Below are 19,764 nucleotides of genomic sequence, written 5' to 3' on the forward strand. Positions count from 1 at the left end.
AGAAATCTATTTAAAGAAAGGAATTTTTAGTGCAGCCTTTAATAGGTGATATTTTAGTGCTAGATTCCAGTGGAAGACTTCTCCAGGCTTCTGGAAAATCCCATTTAGCTGTCCATTGCCTACGGGATAGTTCTAATAACTGCACAGTTATACAGCAAGGCAGGTAGCAGAAATGGAAAGAGGGGGAAGGCAGCAGTGCAAGAAGCTAAATGGGCTTTCTCTGAACTTTAGGCTGCAGCGAATAGAAATTAAAGCTTATGAATAGACACCTGAGTTTCTGCTTTCATCCTAGATGCCATCTCTCTTACCTCTGCTAATGTTCTGTTCTTCCAGTCTCATTCTGGCATCCATAAAATTTCCCTAAAACTTGGTATGTTCAGCAGTCTTGAAATAACCTTTTCTGTAGGGTTTAAGTAGTGTGCAATTATAAGGATGGAGTTCTTCTGTATACAACACTGCAAAAAGTGTTTATGGTGTTTCTTAAAATGTTTATTAGCAGTATCCAACAGCCAGCTCTTCCCACCTTCACCCTTCTTCTTTTCCTGCCTTTCTTCTCCACCAACCAAAAGCTAAAAGATGACCATGTAGCTGTCAGACATGTGAATGAAGCTGATAGAAAAGGCGTTTAACTTTGTAAAGCATTTTGATTAAAAAAAAAAAAAAAAGTAACTGTTGGTATGGCTTTGGATTAAAAATTGGCTAAGTGACAGGAAAAGGGTCCTTTTGATTGATTCCAGTGAGTATTTGCACTAATCCCAACACTATGGTGTGCTTTCATCATTGTCCCAGAAGTAAACAAAAAAACCTGTTAATGATAGTAATTGCTAGCAGAACAGTAAATGATAATGGAGCTCTCACAACTTGCTCTGTAGGGACATTCAAACACACTGCGTCTTTAATACAGCCAAAGGCAAAGTTGTATGCCAGAGAACAGGGAATGCAAGCTATGCTTTATGAAAGAGGCCTGTATCGTGAAAAGCAGCACTTCTGAGAAGTCTGTAGTGGACAAGCAACTGCACACCAGCTTCCAGCACAATGCCAAGAAGCGATGGCACTGAGGCTTGTGTCTTGGCATGTACAAAAATGGGAATAGGAGGAGGGGATACTTCTGCCTTGGTGAACGGTTTTGGTGCAGCTGATACTTAAAATAATATACACAATTCAGTGCTAGTACTTGTAAGGTGAAAATGTTGAATATAGAAGATGATGTTAAATAGGGCAGCAAAAATTATTTGAGGTCTGAAGAAAATGCCCTACAGTGTAACTTATTTTGCTTATGAAATCAATATTAAGGGATGACTTGACTGTTATACAAGATTCAGATTTGGGAGGGGTGATTGAGATAGTTGATGGTTGTGCTGCCACCCAGAAGGACCTTAACAGGCTGGAGAAATGGGTTGACAGGAACTTCATTAAGTTCAGCGAAGGGAAGTACAAAGTTTTGCCTCTGGGTAGGGGTAACTCCAGGCATGGGGATGGGCTGAGGAAAACCTGATGGAAAGCAGCTCTGAAGAAAACAAAAGCCCTTGGGGTCCTGGTGGACCAGCAATGCACCCTTATGGCAAAGACCACTGATGACCTCCTGGGCTGCATTAGGCATTGCGTTACCACCAGGTTGAGGGAGATGATCTTTCCCCTCTGCTCAGCCTTGGTGAGACACATCTGACATGCTGGGTCCAGTTTTGGGCTCCGAAGGTGGTTAAGGTCTCAGAGCATCTGATGCACAAGGAGAAGCTGAGAGACTTGGGACTGTTGAGCCTGGAGGAGAGACAGTATATAAACACCTGATGGGAGATAGCGAAGAAGACGGATTCAGGCTTTTCTTGGTGGTGGCCAGTGACAGGACAAAAGGCAATGAGCACAAATTGAAATGCAAGAAATTCCATTTAAACACAAGATTTTACAGTGAGGATGATCAAATGCTGGAGTAGGTCTTCTTAGGTTGTGGAGTCTCCTTCACTGGAGATATTAAAAACCCAACTGGACACAGCCCTATGCATCCTGCTCTAGTTGCCCCTGCTTTGAGCACTGGAGGTGGATTAGATGATCTCCAGAGGTCCTTTCTCACTTTAGCCACTGTGAGATGATTCCGATGTTAAAGGACTTCTTAAATGGTTGAACTTGAGCACATTGAGAACTTAATACTGAAAGCTGAAGCAATGTAAACTCCAAGTGGAAATTAGACTTTTTTTTTTTGAGGGGAAAATAATCATGAGTTAATACCTGCAGGTTTTGACAGAATGAATGTTTTGCTCTCTAATTTCTCTGCAGTTATGCTCCATAATTTTGCCTCTGAACAGCCTTGAGGTCAGCTTTTTGGTGGGAGCAACTGTGTTTGTGGTCCTTCCTGACAGGTGCTTGCTCACTTAACTTTCTCATAAGAGGTTCTAAAATTGCACAGCAATCTCCTCCTATCCTTGTCTACAAGATAGCTTAAAGTTACTAATGGCATAGGAACTAGGGGAAATCTTCTGGTCTGTGATAGGTAGGAGGTCATATTAGAAAGTCAGATTCTTTGATCAAAGGGTGGGTTAGAGAGAAAATGCGAATTCATTTCATTTTAAAATTTGAGACTTCAAGGTAGTTTAAGTTTTTCTGGAGAAGTCATCTCAAGGTATCTAGTTTAGGGAATACATAGTAAAGAAGACAAAGTGGAATGGACAGATTGTGTCTTCTGGTGTGGGTCAGTTTTGATATAGAATCATGTCCTTGCTTGACTCTGACCTGAGATGTTCTGCCTCACCAGAGCCAATACACTTCATAATCTGAGAAGGAACAGCAACTTCTTTTCCCCTGAAAATTTATTCCTTGTGATGACACATCTGTTTTGGATGTTGTCTTGTAAATTAGGCTGTCACATCAGCTTTTTAGATTGCCCTGTCCATGGCATGACAGAATTTAACCAGATATGAAAAATAACATTTAGTCTACCAGCACTCATTCACTTTTCTTATGAACTGTTTTCTTCTTGTCTTGTTTTTATTCCCTCTCTGTCACTGGGAATATGTAAAACTTGCTATTTGAACCAAACAATTTATCTTCATTTTGCCAGCACTCCCAGGTTGTTCTGCTCCTTGGTGTGGCTGATGGAGTGATAAAATGCTGCCGAGGTACGATGTGCATCACAGTGAAAGCTCTGTGGATTAGTTGTTCTTTGTGACATGACATAGAATTTAAAACATTAAAAACCCTGCTATCTTTGTGCTTTCAGCCACGTAAGCTGTCTGCTGCTAAACTGGCCGGTGCAATAAGAGTATATGCAACAGCTGCCTACCTTGACATGGGGAGGGAAGAAATAATCCATTTCTAGAGTTTAGCAACCCAGGCTAGGTGAAAATCAAGTTCAGTTTGTAGTCAAAGAAATGTGCTGTGAACAAACCTTCTGATGGCAATACTGGCTCCTGATCCAGGATAAAGGAGGTGGTCAGCCACAACTGGCGTCTCTAGGTCCCTGTTATCTGTGATTCTCCCCTTTGCTCTCTTCTTACATGCTTTTGCCTGTTTCTGTGACTTTCTGCTGATTTGGACCCTCCTTTCCGACTGCTTCTAGGAATAGTTGCTTTTGGATATGTAAACTGTTTCCTGTTTCTTGGGCACTTGTTATTTATTTTTGTTACTCTGAGGTTTGGTATGTGGAGGAGGTTATTGTGTTAACTTCTGCAAGGTTACTTGAGGATATTTTTTTAATGTGATACTAGTAATTTCATTTTCAAAACTGTACCTAATTAACTTGCAAGTGACAAATTGATCTCTTCATGCAAAGTCAGCATTATAGTTACTTGTAGGTGCAGAAATAACTTCTCGGGGTTAATCTGTTTGGACAATGTTGGGACTTCCTTAAAGTGAACTAAAACCCCCACAGTTTACATAATGTACAGAACTATCCTGTATTAAAGTAAATGCTTAGGAACTATGTTATTTCTCATTGTCTGACTCTGTCAGTGTAAATCATTGCATCTCATCTGGGTCTGGCTGTCTCCTGAAAGTTTTTTTTGTCAACTTTCACAATGTCCTTTGGAATCTATATAGTATTTTTATCTTCCTAAATGGAATCAAAGTACATTTATTACTTTTGGGGAATCCAGTTGCATGTTTTTATACCTGTATGGAACTCAGTTAAGGAAGTACTTCAAAATAAGAGGTTTTAGTACTTCAGATCTGACTTCTCCTAACTAATTACATGAATTGAACAAGTAGTTAGATGTAAAAACCATCTTGCCTCAGGCAGTGAATTAAAAATAAGGAGTCAAGATTGGTGTCAACTTTTTTTTAAGAAAGGATTCTCCTCCTTTGGGGGCAAGAATACCCAACACTAACGCTCATGTGCACCTGAGTATTTAAAACTTACTCCCTTCTAGTTTGTAGCTCTCTGCTATAGTTTCTGAAGTGTTTGCATATGGATCCTCTTTGTCATCAATTTTTGAAAGAATGTACAAGTTAATTGGTTCCTGGTGAATCACCTGTCAGTAAGTAAAGTGATGCAGTCCCTTGGCAGTGCACTGGTATAACTTGGTACAGGTATTCTGTGTGGAGTGCAGGAAGGTTTGGGGTGCCAGGGTGGGAAATCTCGAACTGCAGACCTGTGCAGACAAGAAAACTTGCACTGCAGAAACTTCATTGGTGTAATTCCACAGATGCCGTCCTTGTAGGTGTCCTGTATCCAAGGAAAACTAAGCTCGAGATGCAGTGGGCTTAGGCTGGCAATTTAGTGAGCAAACTTTGTGATGCAAGCCCAGTCTTGCATCGCTACAGTACACCTACACTGAGATAGCACTGGTGTGGCTTTGTGAGTGCTCCTCCTTCTCCTCCCTTTTGACTTTGTAAGTATCAAATCTTATTAATAACATTTTCCTAGAGAGTTTTATAACTCTGTTCTATATTTTCTCTAAGTAACGAGTAACTCTTCTCCCGATTCCTACGTCAGTATATATACCCAATATACTACTACTGTAGTTTTAACATGTGTATCTGATGCTTCATGGCATTTACTGGAATTTCCTCCAAGGAAGTTAATTCTATCCTATTCTCCAGCTCCCTTAATGTCCTTCCTTTCCCCTTCCAGCACTTATTTGTTTAGTAGACAATTTGGCAGACAACTGACAGTGTTTGAAATTTTTTTCTTTTTTAAGTAGCTGTGCTAATTTCTATACATAGAGTGGAAGCCACTCAGTGGAACTAATCCAATCACAATCTTATTTTGAAGTTAATGACTTTTAAAAGAGTACTTTTAAAAAAAGGCCTTAAATACAAAAGACAAAATAATCTGTAGGATATATTTTGAGACTGACTGCTTTGTGGCAATTTTTCTTCGGGATCAACGTTAAAATGATATGCAAGTTTTATTTCTCTTGGTCCAGTTCAGTTTTAGCCTCACTGATCAGGAGGCTGAAAGTCTTCTGAAGGGCTGAAACACTGCAAGCAGCTCTGCAGCCACGTGAAGAAGTGGTGCCCTATCACACCCTGTGTGATATCACTTTCTTGTTTGGCTTACTTTGATCTTGATGGGTAATGTTAAAATTGGACCTGTGTCATCGTAATTGTTACATATAGATGCGCTACAAAGAAGTCGCACTGAGAAGTCTCTTATGCGGCTGGCCTGTCATAACTGCCTGCCCCACATGGTGCGCCCCCCCCCCCCCCCCCCCATCAGTTTGAAGGTTCAGCATCAGGCCTGTTTTATGACAGTCTTGTTTTCTTCAAAGGATGTCTGTGGTGAGAAATTACTGATGTGAACTGCAACTGAAAAGCCCCGAGCTTTCCTCTGGAGGAAGCAGCTTTGCCAAAGTGGTATCTTTGGGAATGGGGGTAGGCGAATGGCGGGCAGCTTTGACATCAGTTTGTAGGACCAGGCTGGGCTAGACTTGCCACCATGGCCCTGGCCATGCTTCCCAGGGAATGGGAAGGAAACTGTCCTGCTGCACCCAGCCACCACAAAAACCTGCAGTCAGGATTCTGCCCCCACTCAGATACTGGTTGGTCTGTCTGTGCTTCTGCACGTGAAGCTTGGCTGTTTGTCAGTACATTTGCTGGAATTTTTGTCTCCAGAGCTCCCACCTTAACCAGGCAGGTGCAGCTCAGCCTCCAGCAGCCGTTGGGATGATGTTGAGTAGCTGTTGCGTGGAGCCGTTTTCAGGACTGCCCTGAGACACATGTGCTCCTCACCTTGGGCAGTTTAGCAGTTGAGTTGAAAACTGGGTGCAGTTTCCTGAAAATAACTTTTCATATTTCAACATGAAGTGGTAACTGGAGTCTTCAAGCTTAGTACAGTGCAAAGCCATTACTTCCAGTAAGAAGTAATTGTTTCATATTTGGTGGAAAAAATTGCAAGAGAAAGATCTCAGATGATTCATTTCCTATGCAGCATAGGTGTAATTCTGTTGGTTTGAGGCCTGAAACTTGGCTTATGCTTTGGTTGATTTCTTGCACAACTGTTGTAATGTCCTTCCCCTTCTAGTGCAAAGAAAATATGAACCACTGCACCAGTGTAGGAGAACAAGATAAGCTACACATTTTAGCAGTGGTTACTATACTGAGCTCAAGCCTGATGGGGCGTAGGGTGATCCCATGGCATCCCAGTAGACTGATGAGCAGAAAATGGGTTGCCTGCTTACCTCAGTGCCTGAGTTACATTGATGGTGGTGACTCTGAGATACTCTGACCTTCTGGCAGGTCAGCTCTCTACAAGATATCAGGATGAAAATCAAAGGGAATTAGTACCTTAAGATTATAATCCTCCTTCTGAAAAAATGACCTGCCGTAGGTCTAGGAAGAAACCACCATTTTTCATGGCTATTTTTTGCTACTGCCTTGGTTTGGTTCAGATCATTGTGTTTCATTTATAAGCAGTTGAAAATGTTCTGTTCAGACAGGACCGAGATGAGAGAAGTGTGAACCGCCACGGTGGGGTGAGGCGCAGGGCATCGATGCAGAGCGCCGCTCACATGGGAGCAAACTATCCTCACTATAACTGTTGAGCATACCTGAAAGCTAATGTATTCCTTTCAGTGGGTGTTAAAAATGGCTTTGTGTGATGTTCTGCAGTAATGACTGGGAGGCAGTCATGATGCTTGCCTTGCTTCTTTCTGCATATTCAACCTGAGAAAGGAAAGCCATCGTTGGGTTTCTCTGGCTTGGGTCCTACTTTCAAACAAGAATCTGCCACTGAAACTTGGACACCCACACTTTAACTTTTTTGAGCTAAATATAAGTCTTACCATTTGATATTTAAGTGCTTACAGTTCACTGCTTCCTTGACATTCCTGATACTTTGGAGGGAAATAGGATGGTTTAGTTAGCCTTGAAAGAAACTTCACCAGAGTAACACTATCAGCCTTCAGCTCTTGGGGTCAAATGCCTAATGAGGAGGGGCTGCAGATGATCAGAACATAGATTAATTTGATAGCTGTGAGGTGCCTCTTAATGAATTGTAAACCTGATTAAGACATACATTTTCTTTTAATATTTTTCTACATTAAAAACAAATAATTTCACTGTAGCTGAATGCATAATTTCAATATAGGAGCTAGAGAAGAATTTCCCTCAGTCAAAACTATAATAAGCTGATACTTGATAAGCTGAAAAATAAAATGATAGTTTAGGAAACACAAATTGGTATAGTGGAAACGATTTTTTTATTTTTCCTCTTTGTAATACAGCTGCCACTTTCTAAGAAGAAAGTTTGGGGCTTTTGTGTTGTAGTAGGTTAATCAGGACGATTTCTTTAAGGTGTGTTCTCATTTGCTATAAAATGCTTCTCTAAATGTTACTTTAAATACCAGCTGCTTGTCACTCAACTAATAATCCTGACTAATAAGTAGCAATATTTCAGACTCCTGTTCTTCTTTGTGTTGATTTTTCAACGTATTCAATATTCAAGGCCCTATTTTTGTGTATCTTTTTATATACTTTTACCTCAGTCTCATGAATGGGCTATGTGTAAAACTTAATTCTGAGGTCATGTTTTCATTAAAGTGCCATTCCTGGTCTTGTTCCTCTGTGTAGGGTAGTATGGGAATGCATACTTTTGACAGAGAAGTAATATTTTTGGAAAGAGTTGAGAGGACTTTTAGAACTCCCCTTTTAAGGAAATACTCAGTTTATTGTCTTTTACATGCAAGTAGTTTAATTCCCAGCTATTTCTTTACCTTCCTATTCTTTTCTTAAACCCCCTTTTAATGGTTTTATACTGTCAGAATTAACTACTGAAACCAAGGGTAGTATGGTACAAATCATTGGTTTCTGCGTGTAGACCACTGGGGTAAATATTTCTTCATGGAAAACTGAAATCCCTTCCAGGAGTTTGAACTGCAAATTTGTCTCCTCATTGCTCAACAGAAATAGGTATGAAACGAGGAGATGTCACTAGGAGTCCGAAGGCAGGAACTCTGATAGTCCTCCTGTACCTTTTTGTTGACCTTGGGTGTTTATTTGCTTGTGAGCTGATCAGCAGAACTCAGCCCCATTCTTGCTGGGAGCTCCTCTGCTTTTCTCTCTGCATCTCTCCCCATTTTTAGGTCTCTCCTGGTGTTAGCTGTAGTGTTTGCCATGCCCTCAGCTGGGTGCAGCCTTCTGGCAGTCACTCAGGGCTCTCCACATACCAGAGTTTGTTCACTTGAGCATGTTCAAAATGCAGAGTCTGTATCATTTTGTTCAGTGGAGAAATTTCCTTAGCGTATGAATATTTCTGTGCATTCACCCCAAGGTGTCTTTTTTTTTTTTTCTTCGCTTCTCTTGTATTCCTTCTTCACCAAGCTCCAGCTAAATTTACCTTTTCATGTGAGATGTTTGCTTTCTTCTCTGCAGCTCCTGACCTCTGGAACAGCTTTGTAGAGTTCATGTCTCAGAACCTCAGCTTTTAAATTGTATTTTTAAGTGACTGCTTAATTTTGAAAATGTGGAAGAAAGCTTGTGGAAAGTGCATGGGGATTGGTAAAGCATCTGTGCTATGGCTTCCTCGCTGCGGTCAAAATTTATCTGTGCTCTCTGGATAGGCTTGCATCCCCTCCCCAGTAATATCAGCATTGTGGTGACACACAGAAAAGCTGCCATTTTATCTGCCCCTAGCAATTGTAATATCTTCTAGAGTCTATGCCAGGCTTAGTCATCTGCCCTTGCTTAACTTGCCCAGCTTAGTGCTTGCTCTGAGACACCGACAGAGACACAGCTGAGTGCTAAGATGCATTTCTCTGGCCTGCTGCTTAGTTCACCATCAGCTATCATTTAATACACACAATTTCTTCCATGCTATGCTTGGTCATTTCCAATCTTCCTATTTTTCATGCCCAGTCAACCCTAAACTGGAGTTTCTTTCCAGCTTTTCATCCTGGTTTTTTTGAGTAAGTTATTTTATCTTCTGTCACCATCTCAGCAGGCTTTGTCCCAGGTTACTTTCATTCTCATTCTGAGTTCGACTTATTTGCCTTTGTATTTAAATCAGACTGCTGCTGTTCTAATATACCCTGAATGCCTGTTAGGGGAGCAGGGGACTTAGATATGTCCTGTCCTGAACAGGACCTCCCAGGAGATGGCACGTGTGTAGCCTGGGCAGGCCCAAGGGCTGTGGCACTTGAAGTTTGAAATGGAATTTGGCTCTTAATGCTTGTAATGAAAACGTACTGACTGCACTTTTCCAAGTGCTTCTAAGTTTGGGATTTTGAGGGAATAGAATATGCCCAACTCAGATCATCCTTCTGTTAAATTTTCTTGCCTGCTAAAGCCTAATGGGTGCGGGAATATTTCAGACAAAGGGTTTTCAGAAGGTAGCACAGGTAATGTAATTTTTCTTAGGTCTCTCTCTTGCAAACAGTGCAACTGCCTTGCGTGCAGTAATAAAGCTGAGACAACTAGCAGGAAAAAATTCAATGTGCATAGTTTGGCAAAGTTATGCTCCATGGTTTTATCATTGGAAAGAATTAGAGGATGTTTTACTGCTTCCCTCAAACGTAGAAATATAAGGGTTGTAGAAAATGAGGCTCTGGTTTGACATGGTGCAGTCTTCAAAAACTGATGCTGGCTGTCTCCCACCATGGCACTTCCCTCTCTGCTGTCTTCGCAAAGCCCTGTGCTGGCTGTTACCTAACGCTTAGCACTGTTATGCTCTTACAAGGTAACACTCTGAGTGTTTTTTTTTTTTAATTGGTGCCAGTTTCTTTCCCCAAGAACTGAAGCCACTTGCCCCAAGGGGCATGGGGATGTCCCACTGCTCCCGCTCAGCAGTGCTCAGCATGGACATGTCACCCACAAGGGATAACCAGGCAGCAAATCATTTCTGTTTTGGAGGAGGACTAGGTTTCTGCTGGTTATGAGCCCTTGAGCCTGCTCCCTGCGGGGCCTGATGAGGACCCATTGGTCCCGTGCTGCCCACACTAGGGCAGCAGGCAGAGCACAGGGTTGGAGGGAGGACGCAGGAGAAGAGGTGGTAGCAGTGACCTGTTAGACCCAGGTAGCTGTGCGGTCAAAACAACCCATTAAGGGGTATGGGCTATAGTTTCCTGTTTGCACCTTTTCCATCTGTATTTTTTCCAACTCATTTGCTTTTTTTCTAGTCTTCTGTAAGCATATCTGCCTCCAACCTCTTTTTAAGAGTTAATCCCTGAAATCGAGTATTGTAAAGTAAATTGCATCAGGTCCTGCCTACTTGAAAACACTTAGCTTATCCTAGGAGTTTTTTTAAACTATTTTCCTCTAGAGACAAGTGTTCTTATGAAGACATTCTTGTGGGTTTGCCTCTGATGTTAATTGTGGTAGCTATCTCGGTTTCTTTTTTTTTAAAAAGGGATCACATCTAAAAGGGCATAATTACACAGGAGTCAAGGTACCACCTGTTTTTAGTGGTCTGCACTGAACAGTGAATCTGTAGCTGTATCTACATCAGGAATTTCTCATAGTATTGGATGAGAAAATTGAGTCAAAACAGTTGATGTCACATTTCTTATGTCTCCACCAAGGGCTTACGTAGGTGTCTGGTTCAGCTCAATAGGATGCTTTCCTGTTACTTTTATGTCTCTTGCTGGATGTATGAATTTGTGCCTTTACCTGTCTCATTGCCCCATGTGTTTTGTGATCCTTTCACAATCCCTCTGAGGAATCTGACTTTTGTTTATCGCACTCAGGTTTCACATAGGTGGGAAGTTCTTAATCCATATGCTTCCTATCTTTCCCTGTCATTGGGATGCTTTGTGCTGGTGTCCTTTGGCTTGCTACTTCTTAGCAGGTTGCACATACTTTGTCAGAAGATTCTGCATGCCATGATTGATCAAACAATGCAAGTAAAGACAAATGATACAAATTTGTACAAATAGCACAAATAATAGTGCTGTAGCAGAAATAAATTACACAAATCAAGAGGGTTTTTTTTTTTTTAAGAGGGTCACTGATTCTGCTGATTGTTGAATGCAGATTTTGAGATTTCTGAAGGGAAGTCTGGTATCAGAAAGCACTATGAATAATTTTGGAGATGGGAGAGAGAAACTGTGAGTCACCTAGGATCTCTAGTGCAAAGAAGGCGGCACTAGAAAATATTTGGTCTGTAAGTCAGGGAAGAAGAAATTGAGAGAATATACCACTTCAGTCCTGCATTTTATCAGTTTGTAAAACAGGAAGGGGAAGAGTGCACTTGCTGACTGATGTGTAACATCTGGCCAGAAATTAAACATTCCCCAGGGTTTGCTCAAATTGCTTCTCAGTAACTTCACCAAGCTCTCTTAACATCCCCCCCCCCCCCCCCCCCCCCGCCTCCCCATGCACGGACGGGCTTGTGCTGCTGTGCGTGGCCAAAGGATGCTGTTTGTGTTTTCACACTACCAAATCTGATTATTTGAAGTTCGCAGGAGAAAGTTGTAAGTGTTTAACCACAAATGCAGGGGCAAAATACTGTTCGCGTCTTGCAGACAAGTTGAGACAAAAAGGTTTGATGTGTAGCCCAAACCTAAATTTCTCTTCTGATGGAGAAAGCTGCTGCAAATCTCTGGATTTTAAGTCTTTAGCATTTCCCCTCCTTCTCACACCTGGTTTTGAGATTCTCTTTTATCTTTTAATTGTATCCCTTTGGCCTAGTCTTCCCACGCCCTGAATTGTTCCCTTTTCACCCCTCCTTCCTTTTCTCTTATAGCTCTCAGGGTGGAGAAACACTTACTTAAAAAAGTGTGAAATGTATTTCTCCCTGTGGAATAGCTGTAATCTTAATTTAATCCAATTAGGTTGGCTAAACATATTAGCTGGATGCTTTTGTTAACAGTTGACCTTTTTAGAATCTGTGTCCTTGGATTACAGAGCCCATGTCTCAGGGAGAGGAGCAGAGGTGTTTCATGTCATTAGAAGCTGCCACCGTCGGGCTGCCGGGAGCCCAGTGCCTGTGTTGGTTAGAAGGATGCAGTTAGTTCAGTTTTGCTCTGTGACCAATGAATTAGCGCCTTGCCCCTCCGCACAAAATATAGAGAACAGTGGTTTGAGTGCTCTGCACATGCTGTTACATCTCAGGCTTATATGACTTTCCATGTGCTTTAACTCACTGTTTAATAAGTTTGAGGTTTGCAAATGGAGTCCAGTACAAAGATGTTAGTTAGCTATCCTTAAATAAATGCATATAAATTAATTTATTTAGAGCCTTCTGTTGATCACAGACACAAAGTAAAACATATAAGCTAAATACACAATACAGAAATACCTGTCTACAACTCCATAGCAGAATGTATTATTTTAACTTGTTTCACTGAGGAGCAGAATATGATCCAAGCCTTTGGGGCAAGTCTGAAGAGCAAGCAAATAAAGTGTTCTGAATTATTCTACCTAACTGAATAAACAACATTATTCAGAAACAGTTATTTGGCTAAATTTCATTAGACATAAAACTTCTTTTTCTTCTTTTTCCTCTGTCTTCCTAGATAATGTTCTTTCTATTGTTAGGATAACGAGTACCCTCAGATTTAATTTCAGTAACCTGAGTAGCATGGCAGGGTATAGAATTGTTTCCAAAGATAGTAGATTGTGTTTCTGTCTAGGAACAAAATTCATATTGGTGGTGGTTTTCATTGCAGTTTGTGTTGCATAGTTTAAGTTTCATTCATTATTTTTATTATTCAAGATGTACACAGCTTTCCTTTGACCTGAATGCAACATTTAGCTGATTTTTAGGCATTGTCTTTCTAATACTACTTTTGCTCCATCGTGCTTTTTTGTAGGCAGCTTTAATGCAAATGTGCTAGTTAATGTGAAATAAATGTAAGGGTTGTGCTTTCAATGAGGACAAAAATTGTTGAGAAGCAGAGGAGAACAGTTGTCCAGTGCTGCTCTTGATGTCATGTCTTCTATTTCATTGATAGAAAGTTTATAGTAGTGGAAGTTACTGGTCCTCTCAAAGCCATCCTTTCAAATGGTGAAGGAAGAACGTAACTTGCACTAATACTACCTGTGCACAAACTTAAATGGATAATAAGGAATTCTTCAAAAGAAATGTAGCTTTGTGGGGGCATATGTGTGCGTGAGAGATTCTTTTTGTTTTACTTAACTGAAAAGTTCTCAACTCAAGTAAGGGTAGAAATCTTTCATGGGTATTGAAGGTCCAGACTAGACTTGAAGTAGATCATACAAATTTTCAAATTTAAAAAAAAATTGCTGAATTTTCCAATAAAAACTCCATCAATCTAGCCTTTGAGACTGAGTCCACTTTAGGATTATGGTTAATATTCAGATTCCCTTGTGATGACTATGGGGTATGAACCTGTACTGATACCTTGCTGTGAAAAGTTCACTGCTGTCTGCCTTTCCTATAGCCCCAATATTATGTTTGATAAAGTGAAATACTCTTCTTAACAATCCATCAATTAAAAAAAAATACTGTTTTTTTTAACAGGCAAAACGAAGGCTGGAGCTAGGAGAAAGCGGCCACCAGTATCTTGCTGAAGGACTAAAGACTCCAAAGGGAAAAGGAAGAGCTGCGACAAGAAGTCCAGACAGTCCAAAAAGTAAGGGAACCTGTAAATAACACGCTGTATGGCACAGAGTTTTTTATTTTACTAGCTTGACATCAGAGCGAACCAGTACAACAGGCTGTGTTACCTAGCTAAAAGAATGTGTTTATTACTATCCTCACCTGGATGTACATGCGACATACTCAAACCCACAGCCAGGCAGTGGACAGGTTTGCAGCATGCATGGGTTGGTGCAGAGCTGCTGAGAGGCTGCAGAGTCTCCTGGCTGCCAGGTCTGTCTCTCTGTCAGCCAAGCAGCTTCTCAGTCCAGGACCTCCTCTTCAGCCAAGGATGCCAAGTTGGGGATACCTAGGAGAGGTAGATGATGAGGAATGAAGGGAATGATGGGATCAAACACACAATTATTAGACAAGGCTAACCAGGCCACCCTTCTCCTTCCCCGCTGAAGTCACAACAGCTGATTGACAGAGCTTCTTCCCCCAGGCAGGGATTTGCAAAGAGCAGTAACTGTGCCTCAGCAGCATTGCACACTAAATGCTTTTTGTGGGCTCTGAGCTGCCTTTTCTCCCTGCAATATGACTAGATTATTTCTGCCACTGCTTAGTTGCTGCAAGTATTAATTTTTGCACATCTGTATTGCCTCAGGCAGCAGGTTTCATGCAACACAAGCTGGGGGTTGTAGCCTTGCCATCTTGTTTGGGGGATTTCAGCAGGAGAATTGGGCTTGCTGACGGAGGCAAACAGGGAAAGGGGAGAACTGGGGCAGCAGTGGTAGTGATGGGAGCAAGAGATGTGAAGGTATACTTACTTGTCCCACCTCACCAGTCTAAGTGCTTGTTTCTCTTTATTGAGGCAGATAGGAAACGTGAAACTAGCTGAAGACACGAACTTAAAGCGGACAAGTTAAACAACCACAGTTGTCTTAATTAAAATGAACTTCATTAAGCTAAATGAAGTCCCTTTTAAATTGAAGTGCGCTTTTACAGAAGCTCAGTACCATTTGGAGCATGAAGTGCTGCTGCAGTGTTGGTAAGGCTGTACAGGGAACTTCTTGGTGCATGACCAGGAGCCCATGCCATTTTAGGTGGGGGTCAAGTAGCCTTTTGCCCTTATCACTCTGATCCTCTTATTCTTTTCCAAACCCCAAAGGAAAAACAAACAGAAACCATCCTGCTCTAAATTCACAAGGTCACCTAAGTGATGTGAATATTCCTCCATTTCCCAGTGCAGAAAAGCCCTGAATCTACCAAGGAATGAGATACAGCTAGCTGGTTTTCTTTGCAAACAGGCAATGACTTTCTTTTCATTGAAAAGCCATCATATTCTTCAGAATATTTCAGAGTAGTCTAACAGTTCGCTTACAGGTAGGATTTCAGTTTTGACTGACTTCTGCAATTAAATTCTGAACCTCAAAAACATGAAAAAGACCACCACATCGGCCGAAGATCTGTCCTGCATAATACTTGAAGTGAATGAAAGGTTGGAGATGTACCAGCCCAACAGACTTCCAGTAGTGGCTGTCTCATTTCCCTTGATGCAAAGGCATTGAACACTTAGAATTAGAAATTATTCTGATCTAAGTATTTAAACTCTTAAAAGCACATCTATTAAGTATATAGATGCTGCATTTGTGGATGAAAACAGTGAGTAGTCTAGTGAGTAGTCTAGTAAGATCCAAACTGTTTGCTGACTTCTAATTTGGAAGGAGTGGATGCTCTTGCCCAGTTTGAGCATTGTTTGGTTATGGAGAAATCATGATTATAAACTGTATCTTACATCAGTCGCCTCTAATTCACTTGAGTTTTTTGTAAGCCATGGAGTCTGGCGCTGATGGAATCTGTCATTGTGGTCACCCACTGAAGTACACCTAAGTCCTGCTTAATTGCATGTGAAACACTGATCTTACAGGAGAGGAAAATCAAACCCTGATGAAAGCTGGCTATCAGCCTGATGAAGGAGAGTCATAGGGGAATTTTTGGTATTGCTGCCAGGATAAATAGATACTAAAAATACTATTAAGAATTCACATAGTGAAAGCCTAAGTAGAATATTGCTATATGTATCTGTCAGACTAAAGGAAATATTTGCATTTAAAAAAAGCATGTATTTGCTCATGTACCTGTGACTTTTGGAAAAGTACATCTTGAAATACAAATAAATACCCAGTGGCAAGTTGTTCTTAATGCAGAAGTTTGAGAGATTTCTTCAGTAAAAATGAAAGAAATATCTGTAATATGCATCCTTGAATTTCTGGATGCTGCTTTTGGAACCAAAATGAGAAAAACTGATTTGTCGGGGGTTGGTTTTTTTTTTCTTTCCAAGCTCCAAAATCTCCTTCAGAAAAGACTCGGTATGATACGTCACTTGGCCTTCTTACAAAGAAGTTCATTCAGTTGCTGAGCCAATCTCCTGATGGGGTCTTAGATTTGAACAGAGCAGCAGAGGTCCTCAAGGTGCAAAAAAGGAGGATTTATGATATCACCAATGTACTGGAAGGCATCCATCTCATTAAGAAAAAATCCAAAAACAACATTCAGTGGATGTGAGTATTCATTATCCTTTTTCTGTTCCTGCTGGCTGATTTCAGAGCAGTAGTATTTTTCTTCTCCCACCTTCCATTCTAACATTTTGCTCCAAGCAATCATCCAAAATGCCTTCCATCAGGATAAAGCTTTCTTTTTCAGTTAAGACAGGTTTTCGATGTAGAAATAGCATTTGTCAGGGAAATTAGAAACCAGCATTTTGTCTGAATACTGATTTAACTCACTTGCTTCTGCAAGAGGAGTAATTTTTTAAGTACTTACTTCTGCTTTCCTCAGTCTTTTACAGGATGTGTTTGGAGGGGAGCTAGAAGCAAGATTTTGGAAGTGCTTAGAAATATTCAACTTTTCCATCTCGGTAGCAGTTCCAAAATGTGTTGTTGTGATAAACTACACTTTGCAGGAAAAGCATCTTTTAATGTTGACTTGCTATGGGCAGGTTTAGGAAGAAAGGGCTAAGAACTTGATCTGCAGTGTAAAACCCTGCCTCTTCCCTTTCCCACAGCATAGGGTCAAGTTTTACAAATGCTGAAAGGGTGTCTGTTGTCTTTGCATCCGTAGGGGCTGCAGTCTATCAGAGGACGGTGGCATGCTGGCACAGCGTCAGGGCCTCACGAAGGAGGTGACCGAACTGACTCAGGAAGAGAAGAAACTGGATGAGCTAATCCAAAGCTGCACCCTGGACCTCAAGCTGCTAACGGAGGACTCGGAGAATCAGAGATATCCTTTTTCCCAAAACCTCAGAGGTGGTCAGTGTCCTTGCTGTGCCCTGTAATACTAGGAGAATTCCTCTATGTAATGTGATACAAAGCATCAGAAATTTCAATAAGTTGGCTAATGGGTGTTAATGTAGTTCTATATAAAAGTTACTTAAGCCACTTGCACCTCTAATGCTTCTGAAATGTAAGAAAAAAAAAAAAAGGTGATATACATAGGAACCCATTAACATCTGTGTTAACATAGAGTAGAATCAAAAATCTACCTGACTGAATGACAACATCCAACAACCTGGTGCTTTTTCGACTATTTTGAGCCTAGAGCAAACCCTGTTTTTATGTGTGCAGAAATTGTAAAGGCATGCAAAGTCTTCGCTATGGTAACAGAAGTGTGTGTGTGTACTCATTACTTAAGTTTTTTTTTTTGCTTTAAACTGATATGTATATAAATTACAGGCATGGGGAGGAAAATAAAGTTGGGAGTCAGTCTGAAACTTGCAACAAATTTTCAGATTCCTCTGGGTAGAGAATCTATAATAGAATATCATAGATAAAGATTTTATGGGCTCTCAAAATATTTTAGGCTGAATTATTTAATGATAATGCTCATTTGCATAAGGTTCATATGACAGTTGGTATTTTGGCTGTTAATAGCCCTTGTAATTAACCAATTCTCATTTTCACTAGATTTCCCACCTGTTAGCAACAGAAGAGAGCATTTTATTAAATGCTGATGTGGAAACTTACTACTTTATGTAGTTCTTGAGTAGTTCTTAAAGAACATCTAATAAAGTGGACTTATTCTTTGTTCTGAAGGATAGGAAATAACTATGATAGTGTCAGTAAAAAGTATGTGAAGTATGTAAATATTGTCTTTTGACTAGCTTTCATACACATTTGAGATGTAAGCAAAGATCACCAAGTGGCACCACGGGAGTAGGGTCAGCACTGCCTTCAGATAAGAGCTTGATCCATGAAGAGATTTAAGCAAGACAAAACTGAGCATTATGATTCTCTGTTTCTCTAGTGTTGATTCTTGTTGATCCCTGCCCTGCCGTTGCTGGCTCCCATGGGGATGCGTAAGGAGGGATCAGCATTAGCAGCATGTTGGCCTTATGCTTTTGGATTTAGGAGAGCATATTCCCCAAATCCTTCTGTGACTCTAAGTTTACTGATTATACTAGTGATTATGGAGGGAGGAATGAAGAGGTGTGAAGCCCGGGGCTGACTCTGAGTGCATCCCAGTACTGCCTTTCACTCACTTTACTGAAGTCTGACCTGCTGAATACTCATGGAGATGAGAAGCTTCTTCCTTTACTTAATTGATGAAGACACAGTTTCTGCTTTTGAAGGTTGTTTATTTTTTTTTCCATCAAGATTAGGTAGCATGCTTCCTTGTTTCCCTTATAAATAGAATCAGAAAGTAATTGATTGCTACTTTGAATGTTTTGGGATATGCCCAGCATTAGCATGGGGAGCCTTTAGCTACAGCAATGAAGATTGTTGTTGTTTTATTTGAAAACTATGCAATCCTTTTATTTGTTCGTATAGCAACAGCCACCGTTGCTGTAATTTGTACTCTGCCTTTGCAAACCTTACTAAACAAGTGGTAAAAGCTTCGATAAAAGCCATTTGGGTGTGAAAGCTGACCTGTTGTTTTACCTCTTGACCTGTTTGGTCCAAGCTAGGTGTGAAATATATTGGTGTTTTGAGCCTGGGCAGTCTGTCTTGCATGTTACTGCGTGGTAATAGTGTGCATTTACCAAAATTGTTAACATTTACACCCCCAAAAAGTATAATAATAAATTAGAATTTTTATTTCTGTGGCATCAATATTAGGCTAGATACCTCACTAGAAAACTAAAGATCTGGAAGTGGTTGCATGTGACTGTGGCTGTTTCACGGGGGGTTTTTTGCGCAACCAAAAGCACTGTGACACCTCGGTTACATGGGTCGGTATGTGAGGTGCCACCGTGAAGTAACCCACCAAAACACTCATGTTCATTTGGACAAATTCATACTGAGCAGCAAAATATTCATATTAATTCAGTGCTTATGCAGAAATCGACCTTCTGAACTGTCAAGTTGTTTAAGGTAGATTAAACAGGTTTTTGAAATAATTTAATGTATTTATATATTAATTTATATTTTATAAATGTTTATGTGTTTATACATATATTGTATAGATGCTTACAAAACCCCTTCAAATGAAAACTGAAATTATGATTGTTGATGGCTTCAGAAGTACATTGTATATGCACATCTATAACATGCATCTGTAAATTCCTTTACATTTTTTCTGTGATTTCTAGTTCTCTGCATTTTGATAGCAAGTGTGTAAAAAAATTTTGCTTTGCACAGTCTGTGAGTATTTTCAGGTTGTGGAGCTTTAGCTTGGGTAGCTTTATGCGCGTAAAGGAGAGGAGAGAGAAGCACTCAGCATGGAGAATCCCTTTTGTCGCTCAGTAGTGGCCCCAGCTGTTATATCAAAGAGAAGTTCTCAGAGTTTCACTACAATCCCCACCAGTGTAGAGAACAGAAGACTTTGGGCTAAGAGTGATGTAGCCATGAGAAAATGGA

At 40.6% G+C, this 19,764-nt stretch overlaps 1 protein-coding gene across 3 annotated transcripts in view; it reads left to right on the forward strand.

Moving 5' to 3' along the window:
• E2F3 (E2F transcription factor 3) overlaps positions 1-19,764 on the forward strand; it is a 43,109-nt gene that overhangs the window by 17,244 nt on the left and 6,101 nt on the right. For all 3 annotated transcript variants that reach the window (XM_074829417.1, XM_074829412.1, XM_074829426.1), the window contains exons 2-4: positions 13,850-13,961; positions 16,251-16,470; positions 17,030-17,188. In XM_074829417.1, coding sequence (XP_074685518.1) covers positions 13,850-13,961; positions 16,251-16,470; positions 17,030-17,188 — 491 coding nt within the window. The remainder of the gene's footprint in view (positions 1-13,849; positions 13,962-16,250; positions 16,471-17,029; positions 17,189-19,764) is intronic.

Source organism: Strix aluco, chromosome 1 (genome assembly GCF_031877795.1).
Source record: "Strix aluco isolate bStrAlu1 chromosome 1, bStrAlu1.hap1, whole genome shotgun sequence".
In the NCBI taxonomy this organism is placed as follows: Eukaryota; Metazoa; Chordata; class Aves; order Strigiformes; family Strigidae; genus Strix; species Strix aluco.